General features: G+C 39.5%; 1 protein-coding gene across 2 annotated transcripts in view; it reads left to right on the forward strand.

Annotated features, from left to right (window-relative positions):
- The window catches only part of POLR2B (RNA polymerase II subunit B), a 42,106-nt gene that overhangs the window by 188 nt on the left and 28,563 nt on the right, over positions 1 to 13,355 (forward strand). The window contains exons 1-6 of one of the 2 annotated variants that reach the window (XM_060655712.3): positions 22 to 137; positions 333 to 671; positions 6,886 to 6,958; positions 9,104 to 9,254; positions 12,778 to 12,890; positions 13,008 to 13,227. In XM_060655712.3, coding sequence (XP_060511695.1) covers positions 653 to 671; positions 6,886 to 6,958; positions 9,104 to 9,254; positions 12,778 to 12,890; positions 13,008 to 13,227 — 576 coding nt within the window. In that variant the 5' untranslated portion in view covers positions 22 to 137; positions 333 to 652. Of the gene's footprint in view, positions 1 to 21; positions 138 to 332; positions 672 to 6,885; positions 6,959 to 9,103; positions 9,255 to 12,777; positions 12,891 to 13,007; positions 13,228 to 13,355 lie in introns of those variants that run through there. The other variant, XM_060655713.3, reaches the window with a different exon arrangement.

Here is a 13,355-nt window from a genome sequence, read left to right on the forward strand (position 1 = left end):
TGAGGGCTGTTGTTTGTCCGACACATTTCGTCTCTTCCTTTCGTTTCTATTCCTGTGGGTTCTCGAGATGAAGGATCTGAGGCCTGGAAACCCATTCAAAGCTGCGGCAAAAGCACCGGCGACCTAAGCTGAGCTGGGTGGGCAGGAGGCTAGCGAGGGTTTTACTATCGGGCTTATTCTATGCGCCACCGCTGGCGCAACCTTTTAATGAATCACGTTTTTAAAAACTTGTTTTTTGGTCCTTAAAACTGCAAAGAAAAATCGAATGCCGCATACTCATGGTCCCAATTAAAGCCTTTTATCAATACATCTTTTTGTTTCTTTTTTTCCAGGTGTCATCGTGCAAGGATATAAAAAAATAAACTTTAATTGGCATGCGCCGACGGTGAGAGCCTTCCTCGCAATCAGCCAGAGGAGGCGTTGGCCCACGATTTGCGCGTGCGCAATTCTAACCCTTACCTAGGCTCGGCCTACCACTTGCGCAGGCGCAGATCTTACGTTGGCTGCTTTGTGGGTGGCCTCTGGCCTGAAAAGGAGAGCATTCTGGGAACGCCGGAGACGGAAATTACTTCGCCTCACGCTCGGGCGCCGGCGGCCGCTGCTCGGTTTTTTCGGATTTCTAGAGTTAGGAACTTGGAAACCCTTTGCCAATATGTATGACGCGGACGAGGGTAGGTATCTACTCAGAACACTCCGAGGCGACCCATCTAAGGAGGGAAAAGTGGGGAGCTGAATTAATTGAGAATTTGCGGCCTCCTCCCATTCGTCGCTTAAGTATTCCCGGTCATGCCCCCAGAATTCCCCAGGCCGGGTACAAAGCTGGGATTATGAAAGATGGAGGGTGCAGGGAACGTAGCATTGATGTCCCTGGTCAGGGGAGTCTTGTTCTCTCCTCTTTCTGCTCCTGGGTAAGTCTCATACGCCGCTTTTCCATATTGAAATGGCGCGCAGAACAGTAAGACAAATTCCGTTGTTTGTACTTTGAAGCAAAGGACTCCGTTTTTTATTTCCCCCAGGGCCACAGTGGATTTATTGAATAGTTGAATTTTTGAGTGTCAGCCTGTGCCAAGTATTGTGCTAGGCTCAGGAAATACAGCAGGGTAAAAGAATATAGCGTGTATGGAGGGTCGGGGAGGCGAGGAGGGGTTGGTCTCTTTTGAAATTCCTTCATGCTGTCAAATGACTAAGTATATTGTCCTAAAAGATCTTTAAATTTCTTCTTCCCACAGGATGGTAGTTTTCAGGTGTTAGGTATTTTATTGAGTGGGATCAATATGTATTTTTTCTTTTCACATGTAGAATTCTTAGTCAAATCTAGTGTATTTTCATTATGTATTTTTAGTATTGTTATGATTTTAATGTTTGTTTATATTTGAGAGGGAGAGAGAGAGCACAAGCGCGGGAGGGGCAGAGAGAGGGAGACACAGAATCCCAAGCAGGTTCCAGGCTCTGAGTTGTCAGCACAGAGCCCCACGTGGTGCTGGAATCCACGGACTGGGAGACCATGACCTGCTCAGAGTCCTACCACTAACTGAGCCAGCCACCCAGGTGCCCCTCATTATGTATTTTTAAAGTTCAGTCTTCCATTTTTCACAGCTTCTATTTCAGACTTCACTTTTTTTTCGACTCCCACTCCTGTGGCCACCTCTCATGTTTCTCTTTATTTCCGCAGCCACTTCATGGAGAAAAAGAAGAGCATAAACTCTACTGTTTAAACTTCTCTGTCTCAGATCTTGAGTCTACAAATTTATAAATATCATTAGATTTCTTCTAGCTCAGAAAAAAATTTGAAGTTTTTTTAGTTTGACATTTTGCATAATGTATTCTCATCACTCACAAGGTAGAACATATAAAAATATTAAAGGGTAAGGTCTTAACTCTTGTCCACGATCTAATGTGAGTCCCTTCCACAGTAGGTAATCTCTGTTCTTAGATTCTCTCTTCAGAGAGCTTTATGCATACTAAAGCAAATATAAATGGGATTCTGTTGTCTACCCTTTTACAGACAAAAGGTAACACTCATACTTTTCTGCATGTTTTGAGATATATATATCTCAGTAAATACATATATTTTATATATAATATATGTTTTGTATATATGGGATATTCTCATGAGCACCCTCAGATTTTTTCACACCTTCCTGGTTTGTGTGGGTATATCGTAAGTAGTGTTTTATTGATGGGTATTTGGGTCATATCCGGTCTTTTTCTGGTTCAAGTAGTGCTGTTGTGAATTATCTCGCACTCGTCATTTTGTCCAATGCAAGTATGTTCGTTCGGAGAAATTCCTAGATACAGAATTGTCAGCTTGAATAATACACATGTTTAACATTTTGTTAGCTGGTGCCAAGTAACCACTATAGTGATTGTACTAGTTTATATTCTCATTAGCAATGTATAATAACCCTGTGGAAAGAAAGTTAAAGGTATTTCATTTATCAAGTCTGCTCCAGCATTGAGTCTACATCCCATTTCTGCTTGTGCCCTTTGATATCTTTATTAGATAATGCCTTCATCAGTTTTTAGACACTCCTTTTCACCTGGCTTCTTTTTCTATATGAAATACTAGATCTCTTGATCTCAAGAAAACGTTTTTCTGTTCGTCCTTAAACTCTTTGTTTACTTTTCTTCTAATATTTTGCCTTTCTCCTTTCATTCACAGCCAGTCTTCTTAAAAAAAAAGTTTCCAATTTCCATTTTTCAAATTCTCAACCTGTTATAATCTAATTGTGCTCAAGCCACTACATTAGAACAACTCTTAGTTAGAATGTCAGTGACTTCTCAAGTGATAAATCAGAGGGATTTTTTTTTTTTTAAAGATTATCCAAACCCAGGGTGCCTGGGTGGTTCAGTTGGTGGAGTGTCCAACTCTTGATTTTGGCTCAGGTCATGATCCCAGGGTTGTGGAATTGAGCCTTGCATCAGGCTCTATGCTGAGCATGGAGCCTGCCTAGGATTTCTGTCTCTCAAAAATAAAAATAAAGGGGGCACCTGGGTGGCTCAGTCGGTTAAGCGTCCGACTTCGGCTCAGGTCATGATCTCACGGTCCGTGAGTTCGAGCCCCGCGTTGGGCTCTGTGCTGACAGCTCAGAGCCTGGAGCCCGTTTCAGATTCTGTGTCTCCCTCTCTCTCTGCCTTGTCTCTCTCTGTCTCAAAAATAAATAAACGTTAAAAAATAAAAATAAAAATAAAAACATTTTAAACCTTAAACTCCGTTGTGGTATTTAACATCATTGACATCCTCCTGGAAACTCACTCCTTCCTTCTGCCACATCTCTCAATTCTTCCTACCTATCTGACTTTCCTTCTCATTCTCTTATACTATTCTTATTCTCTCTGGAGGATTTCATCTATTTTCCATGGCTTCAGTTACCATTTATTTGTGGATGACTTTGAATTTATATTTCCAGTCCATATGTTTTGGATATGTAATGCCAGTGGACAAATTCACTTGGATGTGCCCCTGGCTTCTCAAATTTGTCACTGCCCAAACATCTGTTTTCTTTATCTGTCTTCCTAATCTGCTTTGTCCTGTGTTCTCCATCTCCATGAGTGGTATTACCCTCTTCTGTTGTTGAAGCCAGAAGCCTGGGCGTCATTCTTGATTCCTCTCTTCTGTCCCTGTTATCTAATGAGCCACCAAGCCCTGAGAGTTCTGCCTCCTAAATATGTCAAATCTGGCCATTTCTCTGTTCACTCTGCCACAATTTCTAGTTCAGGCCACCACCATCTCTTGCCTAGATTACTTCTCCAGATTCTCAAATGGTTTTGGTGCTCCAGTTTTCTTGCCTTTCCAATTCACTCTCCATACTGTGGCCATAGTGATCTTTCAGAAATGAAATCTGATCTAGCCACACCTTTGTTAAAATCTTAGAATGGTTCTCTATTGGTAAAAAACAGTCTCTTTTACCACTCCAACTTCACACTCCATCCTTCAGCTACACTGGCCTTCTTTCATTCCTTGAATATCTTTCATTTTGGAGTCTTTCACGAAAATTTTTTTCCGTTTGAGATATTACTATCTCTACTCCTCCCGTCTCACCCCTTTTCTTTTGCCTGGTTTACTCCTGTTTATTCTTATGTGAGATTGCTGCTCAGCTCAGCTTTTGGGAAGTCTACCCTAACCTCCTTAGGTCTTGGTTAGGACTGTCCATATCACTTTGTTCTTCCTGTTAATTGAGTTCATCTTGTTTGTATCCCCCACAGTAGGTGATAATCTGAGGATACAGCTGAAGATTTACTATATCTCTGGGATACAGTAAATACATTCAGTAAATATTTGATGAGCAGGTGAATGAGTAAATGAGTCTCATTCATGGATTCATTTCTTTTCACATGACTCTAATAGGGGTATTCCTTAATTTCCCCCCTTCAGTCTTCTCTACATAAGCTTTCCATATTCTACTGGAATAATTATCACCTGTTTGTAATATTAATACAATTATCACCTTATTAATTATCACTTATTAATAATTATCACCTGTTTGTAATTTAGAACTCTTATTTGAGCTTTATGTTTATATCCAGTTGTTTACGACAAGTATTTAAAGGGATAAATGATCTACAAGTATACCTAAAGCTGACCTCCTTATTTCTCCCCCTTTCCCACCTTTTTATTTGCTTCTCTGTGGCTGTGATGTTAGCCTCTAATCTTTCATCAAAGCTGGGTATCTCTGAGCTATTTTAGATACCTTTGTCTTACCCCTCCCACCATGTATAGGGGTCAGTCCAGTCCATTGAAGAAGCATTTATTACATAATTTATTTTGAATATATGTGTTGATTTTATTTTATTTTTTAATTAAAAGTTTTTTTAATGTATTTATTTTTGAGACAGAGACAGAGCATGAGCAGGGGAGGGGCAGAGAGAGAAGGATACACAGAATCCGAAGCAGGCTCCAGGCTCTGAGCTGTCAGCACAGAGACTGATGCAGGGCTTGAACTCATGGACTGTGAGATCATGACCTGAGCTGAAATCAGACACTTAACCAACTGAGCCACCCAGGCGCCCCATGTGTGTTAATTTTAAAATAGAAAATTCTTAAGTTTTGCAGACTGCATATATGTCAGAATATAAAAATCCAGCACTTTTTTTTTTTTTTTTTTTTTTTTTTCTGAGAGTGGGTGGTGGAGGGGCAGAGGGAGGGAGAGTGAGAGAGAAAGAGCCTAAGCAGGCTCTATGCCCAGTGAGGTTTGTGGCGTGGGGGGGGGGAGGGCTTGATCTGAGTACCATGAGATCATGACCTGAACTGAAATCAAGAGTCACACTTAACCAGACTGAGCCACCCAGGCGTCCCTCACATACTAATTAAAAAAAATTTTTTTTAATGTTTTATTTGTTTTTGAAGGAGAGAGAGACAGAGTGTGAGTCGGGGAGGGGCAGAGAGAAAGACACACACAGAATCCATCCAAAGCAGGCTCCAGGCTCTGAGCTGTCAGCACAGAGCCTGACACAGGCCTCGAACTCAAACTGCAAGATCATGACCTGAGCTGAAGTTGGACGTTCAACTGACTGAGCCATCCAGGCACCCCCATTTACCTTCTTACATAAGAAGATGAGACTAATATCAGAGAACCAGTGCACTCTGATTTTTCAAATGTCCTATTGTTCATATTACTATTGCTGCATAACCTAATATTTGGCTGCTTGAAAACTAATTTAGTGTGTTCATGGATTCAGTGGGTCAGGAATTTGGACAGAGCATGGTAGGAATGACATGTTTGCTCCATGATGTCAGTGGTTCAGTGCAAAGAAAGGCTGAGTGTTGACAGTTGTGGGCTGTATGATCTAGAGTATTTATTCACATTTCTAGAAGGACTCAAGGACCAGGATTGCTGACCGAACCATCTATAAGTGTTCTCTCCGTATGGTTTGGGCTTCCTCACATTAAACAAGCCTTAGAGTAGTAGAACTTAATTAACGGACACTCAAAGCTCCAGAAGCATGTGTTTCAGCAAACAGGGTGGAGCTGTGTTGCCTTTTCTTACATAGCTTTTAAAGTCATGTAGTGTGGTTTTAGTTGCATTATCTTAGTTTTGGCACTGTCAAAAACCCTTCAGATTTAAGGGGAGGAAACATAAACCCTGTATCTTGATGCTAGGCATATCAAGATGACATTATAAAAGACCATGTGAAATGGAAGATACAGTTGTGGCCATCTTCAGAAAATACAGTCTGTCACACCTTTACATGTATGAAATGCTGTTGTAATAGACCATTGTACCTTAAGGTATTGCCCAGCTATTGGAACACTTCTCTGGCTTTACTCCCCTACCCTAATCTGTCCCTCCAGTCTCTGAGGAGCTTATTTTTTTTTAATGTTTATTTATTTTGAGAGAGTACCCAAGTGCATGTGAGCAGGGGTGGGGGGTGGGCAGAGAGAGAGGGAAAGAGAATCCCAAGCAGGCTCTGTGCTGTCAGCACTGAGCCCAACTTGGGGAATGATCTCATGACCACGAGATCATGCCCTGAGTGGAAACCAAGAGTCAGACGCCTTAACCGACTGAGTCACCCAGGTGCCCCTCTGAGGAGCTTATTGACTAGAGGACTACATGCTTGCTCCTAGATATTATTACAGTTAGCTATTCATGAGAATTACATGGACTTTCTAGAGAAGATGGAATATTAAACAAATTCACACAACTTACACTGAACCTTTGTAATTGTAGCCTCTGTATATTGGGAGAATACCTATGTGACGTAGACCTTTGTATATGTAGATGTATACCTATGTATATTATACGTTAGTAATAACTCGATTAATTGAGATTTTTGAAGAAGGGTAAAAGGATTGTTTTTTATTTAGCAGAGAGTAAATGTGTTTCTGCTACTTCAAACCATAGGAGTGAGATACGCACATGAATACAATATTTTTGGTTTTTGCAGATATGCAATATGATGAGGATGATGATGAAATCACCCCAGACTTGTGGCAAGAAGCATGCTGGATTGTAATCAGGTAACTTTTTAGACTAAACTAAGCCTTAAGAGGCACAATAAACTATAAAAGGATTTCCTGCTTATTCTGTTCTTGAAAATTAGATGTTTTATATGTATATGCTCCATGAGAGCTGGTTTCTCTATGTATTTAACTTGAACCTTTAAAGTATTTTAAGACTTAAAAAGTTACATGAAGAATTTATGTATACATTTCGCTTAGATTCCCTAGATGTTAACTTTATACAGTTGCTTTGTGTTTTTTTCCCTCTCTCTACATATTTTTTCCCTGAGACATTTGAGAGTCTGTTGCAGACCTAAACATATTCTTTTACATACTTAAAATATAAGTTCTCAAAATCAGGAAATTGATACTAATACAATAATTTAATCTACAAATTTTATCCAAATTTTGCTGGTTGTCTCACTAATGTTGTTTATAGCAAAATAAATTTTTTTCTGATCCTGGATCCAACCTAGGATTACATATTATGTTTAGCTTTCATGACTTTTTTGTCTCTTATAATTTAGAACCGTCCATAAGCCTTTCTCTCTCTCTCTCTCTCTTTTTTTTTTTTTTTTTTTTTTTTTTTTAACTTTGGCATTTTGGAATGCCAGTTACTTTTTAGAATGCCCCTCAGTTTGGGTTTGTCTGATGTTTCCTTAGATTCAGATGATGACATTTGGCAGCAGTGATGTTCTCTTTGCAGTCCTTCAGGAGGCATGTGATGCCTATTTTTTCCATTTCTGGTGTTAATTTGATTCCTTAGTTTTCTTATTATTTTAAATAGATAAAGAGTTATGTTAGGTTGTATTTTAACCCAAATTTCCATCGAATTCTAAATGCAATTAAGATGTAATAAAACTCAGAAGCCTTAACAATAGGTAAGAAAAGTAACTTTTCATTTTTTAATGTTTATTCTTTTGTTTATTTATTGAAGTTTGTTTGTTTATTTATTTATTTATTTATTTATTTATTTATTTATATTGAAAGAGAGTGAGCGAGAGGCAGAAAGAGAAGGAGAGAATCCCAAGCAGGCTCTGCACTGCCAGTGCAGAGCCAATGTGGGGCTTTGAACTATGAACCATGAGATCATGACCTGAGCCAAAACCAAGAGTCAGACATTTAACAGACTGAGCTACCCAGATGCCCCTAGTGTTTGTTTATTTTGGAGAGAGAGAGACAGGAGAGAGAGAATGAATCAGAGGATCTGAAGTAGCTTCTTTGCTGATAGCAGAAAGCCTGATGCAGGGCTCCAACTCACAACATGACCTGAGCTGAAGTCAGATGCTTAACCAACTGAGCCACCCAGGCACCCCAAGAAAAGTAACTTTTTTTTTCTTTTAATATTTATTTTTGAGAGAGAGAGAAAGAGAGAGAGAGAGAGACAGAGTCAGGATGTGAGTGGAGGAGGGGCAGAGAGAGAGGGAGGCACAGAATCTGAAGCAGGTTCCAGGCTCTGAGCTGTCAGCATAGAGTCTGATGCGGGGCTTGAACTCATGAACTGTGAGATCATGACCTGAGCCAAAGTCAGACGCTTAACCAACTGAACCACCCAGGTGCCCTGAACCTTGTTTTGTTAAAAATGTATTGAGATTTGGGGATATAAGTGTATATTTTTACAATTAAACATGGCTATAAAAACTTTGTATTGAGATATTGGTATCTTCTGTGATATTTGAGTATTAAAACACCAAGAGGCATCTTGCTAAGAAAAAATAACTAGGTAGATACTCTGTGAGTGTGCACAGGGAGAGGGAGAGAATCTTAAGCAGGCTGCATGTCCAGTGTGGAGCTGGACATAGAGCTTGATCTCACAACTGTGAGATCATGACCTGGGCTGAAATCAAGGGTCAGACACTTAATATTAAGTCACCCAGGTGCCCTTTAAAGACATTTGTAATTAGGGTCTCCTTATAGTTCTTATATTATGGTTTAATTATTTTACCCATAAGTCTTGTTTTCCTAAACTTAATAAGTTCTACAAAGAAAGTGTTCCTAGTCTCATCCCTTTTTTGGATACCTCATAGTATCTGGTATAATGATGGACATAAGGTGGTTGGTATTTAATGATTATTTGTTGGATTTAATTATAATGAAAATGAGGAAGTATGCTAGAAAACGTCACTGAGTTGTAACTGGTTTTAAACCCAAATATTTTCCCAGTTCCTATTTTGATGAGAAAGGCTTGGTCAGACAGCAGCTGGATTCTTTTGATGAGTTTATTCAGATGTCTGTTCAAAGAATTGTGGAAGATGCCCCACCTATAGACCTACAAGCTGAAGCTCAGCATGCTAGTGGAGAAGTTGAAGAACCGGTAAGATGGTTATTCTAATAAAGTAACATATGTAAAAGAAAAGTATTGATTTGAAATTTCAGTCCTTCTGTCAGCTGGCTTAAAGGTTTAAAAAAATTGGTAGGTGTTTTTAGCAGGGTACTTATAGCATTTTTAAGAAGCTCTTGATTTATTCTTCCTAATGGAGAGATGCATTTTGCAAGTAGTCCAAAACTAATCTTTATTCAGATAGTAGAGATTTAATAACTGGGGAGAGGGAACTTAGAAATATAATGAATTACCAAGAGAAACAAGCCACAAATAGTTAAGCCCCCCTTTTTTCTTTTACAGTAAGGAATCATAAAATGTATTTGAAGGACTTTTCCCCTTTTTATTATTATTTTTTAAAGTTTATTTATTTTGAGAGAGTGTGAGAGCACATGAGTGGGGGAGGGGCAGAGAGAGAGGGGTAGAGAGAGTTCCAAGCATGCTCCCGGCTGTCAGCGCTGAGCCTGACTCAGTTCTCGATTTCAGGAACCATAAGATCATGACAGCCAAAATCAAGAGACGGACGCTTAATCAACTGTGCCACCTGGCACCCCTCTTTATTTTTTTTGTAAGAAACACATTATTATAATTATATAAGAGATTATAAAGGGAAATGACCCAAACATACCAGCTGTTTTAGTTTTTCTAAGTTTCCTAGAGTCTTTGTTTACACATATATGTGTTTTTAGCATTGTTAAAATCATAGGAAGAGTCTGATTTTATAATCTGGTTTTACATGAGTGATTGTGAAGCAGTATGTAGTCCAAAATAATGGCTGTCCCTAGTTTTTGAGAAGAGAGGTAGCACTGTGGGATTTGAGAGCAATGGGGAAACTGAAAAACAAAGTGAGTCAGGGAGAGCCCCAGTTCAGTCCTTCTTTTATATCTAACCAGTTCAGTCTTTCTTTTCTGAAGCTAACTAAGCTTCTTTTTTTTTTTATGTTTTTTATTTTATTTTTGAGAGAGTGAGACAAAGCACTAGCAGGAGAGGGGCAGAGAGAGAGGGAGACACAGGATCTGAAGCAGGATTCAGTCTCTAAGCTGTCTGAACAGAGCCTGATGCAGGGCTTGAACTCATGGACTGTGAGATCATGACCTGTGTTGAAGTCAGACGTTCAACTGACTGAGCCACCCAGGAACCCCTCTGTAGTTAAGCTTCTGAGGGTTGATCTGTTCTTCTCATTCTAACTGGAGACACTGCATAGACTTGCTGTTAAGAACAAAAATAATTGACTCTTTTGGCACTGTACTGGAAAAATAGGTATAATTTTTTTTTTTTTTTTTTTAATACTTACGGCATTTTCTCTTCTTGGCATTTGCAAAACGAGAGATAACAATAAACATAACAGATTCAGAGTGCCAGTACCATTGAGGTCTATTGGAGGAAGAGATTTCTTTCTTTCTTTTTTTTTTAACATCTATTTATTTTTGAGAGACAGAGAGAGAGCACAAGCAGGGGAGGAGCAGAGAGAGAGGGAGACACAGAATCTGAAGCAGGCCCCAGGCTCTGAGCTGTCAGCACAGAGCCCAATGCGGGGCTCGAACTCACAGACCGTGAGATCATAACCTGAGCTGAAGTCAGCTGCTTAACCAACTGCACCACCTGGGCACCCCTGGAGGAGGAGATTTCTGAAGGGTATCAGAACTCAGTGGAAATTAAGTTGAAATTAAGCTGAAATTAAGCTGACTGTGACGGCAGGGTAGGACTTGTCTTAGTAGAGAAAAAAGATACTTAGGGGCTTCAGCAAGAAAATAAACTTGGTGTTATTTGGCTTTGGGATAGAATGACCACAGCAGTCAGTATATGATTTTTGGCTTGATCTATTTTGTTTTAGTGGCTTGATCTGTTTTTGGTAAGTGTTAGTAGAAGATAAAATAGAACGAGATTGTCAGGCTTTGGATGTCACTGGAAATTATTGAAAGATTGTCACAGTATTTGCATAAAGCATTTTTTAGAAAGGTTACTTTGGAAATGGTGTTTAGTTGTTGTAGTGGGAAGAGGCTGAAGACAGGTAGAAATCTTTGAATAGCGTAGGTTTAAGATAATAATGTTCTAGGTTAGGATAGTGGTAGAAATAAGGAGCAGAGGGGAGGGTTCTCTCTGGTTCATGATCACCACCAGTTCTCCTTGCCCTTTACTCCAGTTTGGGAATCTTGGGTGTTAATAATTTACTGTTAATGGTCTGCTTAGTCCCACTGTCTACCTTTCTGAGATTTGGTTTGGAGAGAAATCCACACTATTGGTGTATCTCTGGAAAGTTCTTATGGATCTTGTTTTATTGGGGGAGCAAATAGATATTAATTGGAAAGTTTTTTTTTTTTCCCCACAGGGTTGGAAGTTATCAGTCGTCCCCCCCCCCCGCTTTTTTAAAAAAATATTTGCTTGGGGCACCTGGGTGGCTCAGTCGGTTGAGCGCCGACTTCGGCTCAGGTCACGATCTCACGGTCCATGAGTTCGAGCCCCGCATTGGGCCCCTGTGCTGACAGCTCAGAGCCCGGAGCCTGTTTCAGATTCTGTGTCTCCCTCTCTCTGACCCTCCACCATTCATTCTCTGTCTCTCTCTGTCTCAAAAATGAATAAAAACGTTAAAAAAAAAAAATTAAAAAAAAATATTTGCTTATTTATTTTTGAGAGAGAGAGAGTGTGTGCGAGCAGGGGAGGGGCAGAGAGAGAGGAAGAGAGAATGTGAAGCAGGCTGCGCACGGTCAGCGTAGAGCCTGATGTAGGGCTCGAACTCATGAACCATGAAATCATGACCTGAGCTGAAGTCAGACCCTTAACCAACTAAGCCACCGAGGTGCCTGGAAGTTGTCAGTCCTTTTTATAGAATAAGTAGGGGGACACCTGGATGGCTCAGTCGGTTAAGCATCCAACTCTTGATTTTTTCTCAGGTCTTGAGCTCACGGTTTGTGGGTTTGAGCTCCGCCTTGGGCTCTGCTCCAACATTGCGGAGACTGCTTGGGATTCTCTCTCTCCCTGTTTCTCTGCCTCTCCCCTGCTCATGCTCTCTCAAAATAAATAAAGAATAATTAGAATTTTTTGTATATTTAATTGAAGTTAGGCTTTGTGTGTGTGTGTGTGTGTGTGTGTGTGTTCTGTCGATTAGATTAGCATGGTCCTAATTGTCTGAATATCTTTTTGTTTTTTGTTTTTTGGTAACTTTGTACTTCTGACCTTAACCAAGGAGAGTGCACATGAAACTACATAGATCGTTAACACAAATCCTTCAACTGTTTGATGTAAACACAGAGCACATGAGATATGTGCATAGTCTTTATTTACTTGGGATATTTTAAGTCGCTTTGTCTTTTGCCTTAAGAAAGCAATTAAGTATGAAACTTGACATCTATGGAATGTGGATGTTGGCTTTGGAGAGTCCGCATGTCAGTAAAGTGGGTTAATTTCAGCAGTTCCTAGAGCTGTTTCTACTCAAGATGTTAGTGTTGATTAAATTGGAATCATTAAAACTTTAATGGACAAAAATTACCCTTCTTCATGTTTTTTGGTTTCATTTTAGCCAAGATATTTGCTGAAGTTTGAACAAATTTACCTCTCCAAGCCTACCCATTGGGAAAGAGATGGTGCTCCTTCACCAATGATGCCAAACGAGGCCAGATTAAGAAATCTCACGTAAGAATTTTTCCAGTAGCTGATAATTGAAATACCATTCAGAAAATGTAATTTTAACCAGTTGAGTGATTTAGTAAACATCTTACTGTTACTTGTGATCTACTTTTGTTTTTAAAGGTATTCTGCTCCCCTTTATGTTGACATAACCAAAACTGTCATTAAAGAAGGTGAAGAACAACTTCAAACTCAGCATCAGAAAACTTTTATAGGAAAAATTCCGATTATGTTGCGTTCAACTTACTGCCTGTTGAATGGCTTAACAGATCGTGATCTTTGTGAGTTAAATGAATGCCCCTTGGATCCAGGTGGATATTTCATTATTAATGGGTCAGAAAAGGTATAGTAAGCATTACTTAAAGAAAATTATAAAATCATAATAAAGATTTAAATTATGAAAGTTGAAATTAAAAAGCTTGTATACAGAATAACCTGGAAGTTTTAAGATGCAGATTTTTTATTCTTCTT

The sequence above is a fragment of the Panthera onca genome, chromosome B1 (assembly GCF_046562875.1).
Source record: "Panthera onca isolate mPanOnc1 chromosome B1, mPanOnc1 haplotype 2, whole genome shotgun sequence".
NCBI classification, from domain to species: domain Eukaryota; kingdom Metazoa; phylum Chordata; class Mammalia; order Carnivora; family Felidae; genus Panthera; species Panthera onca.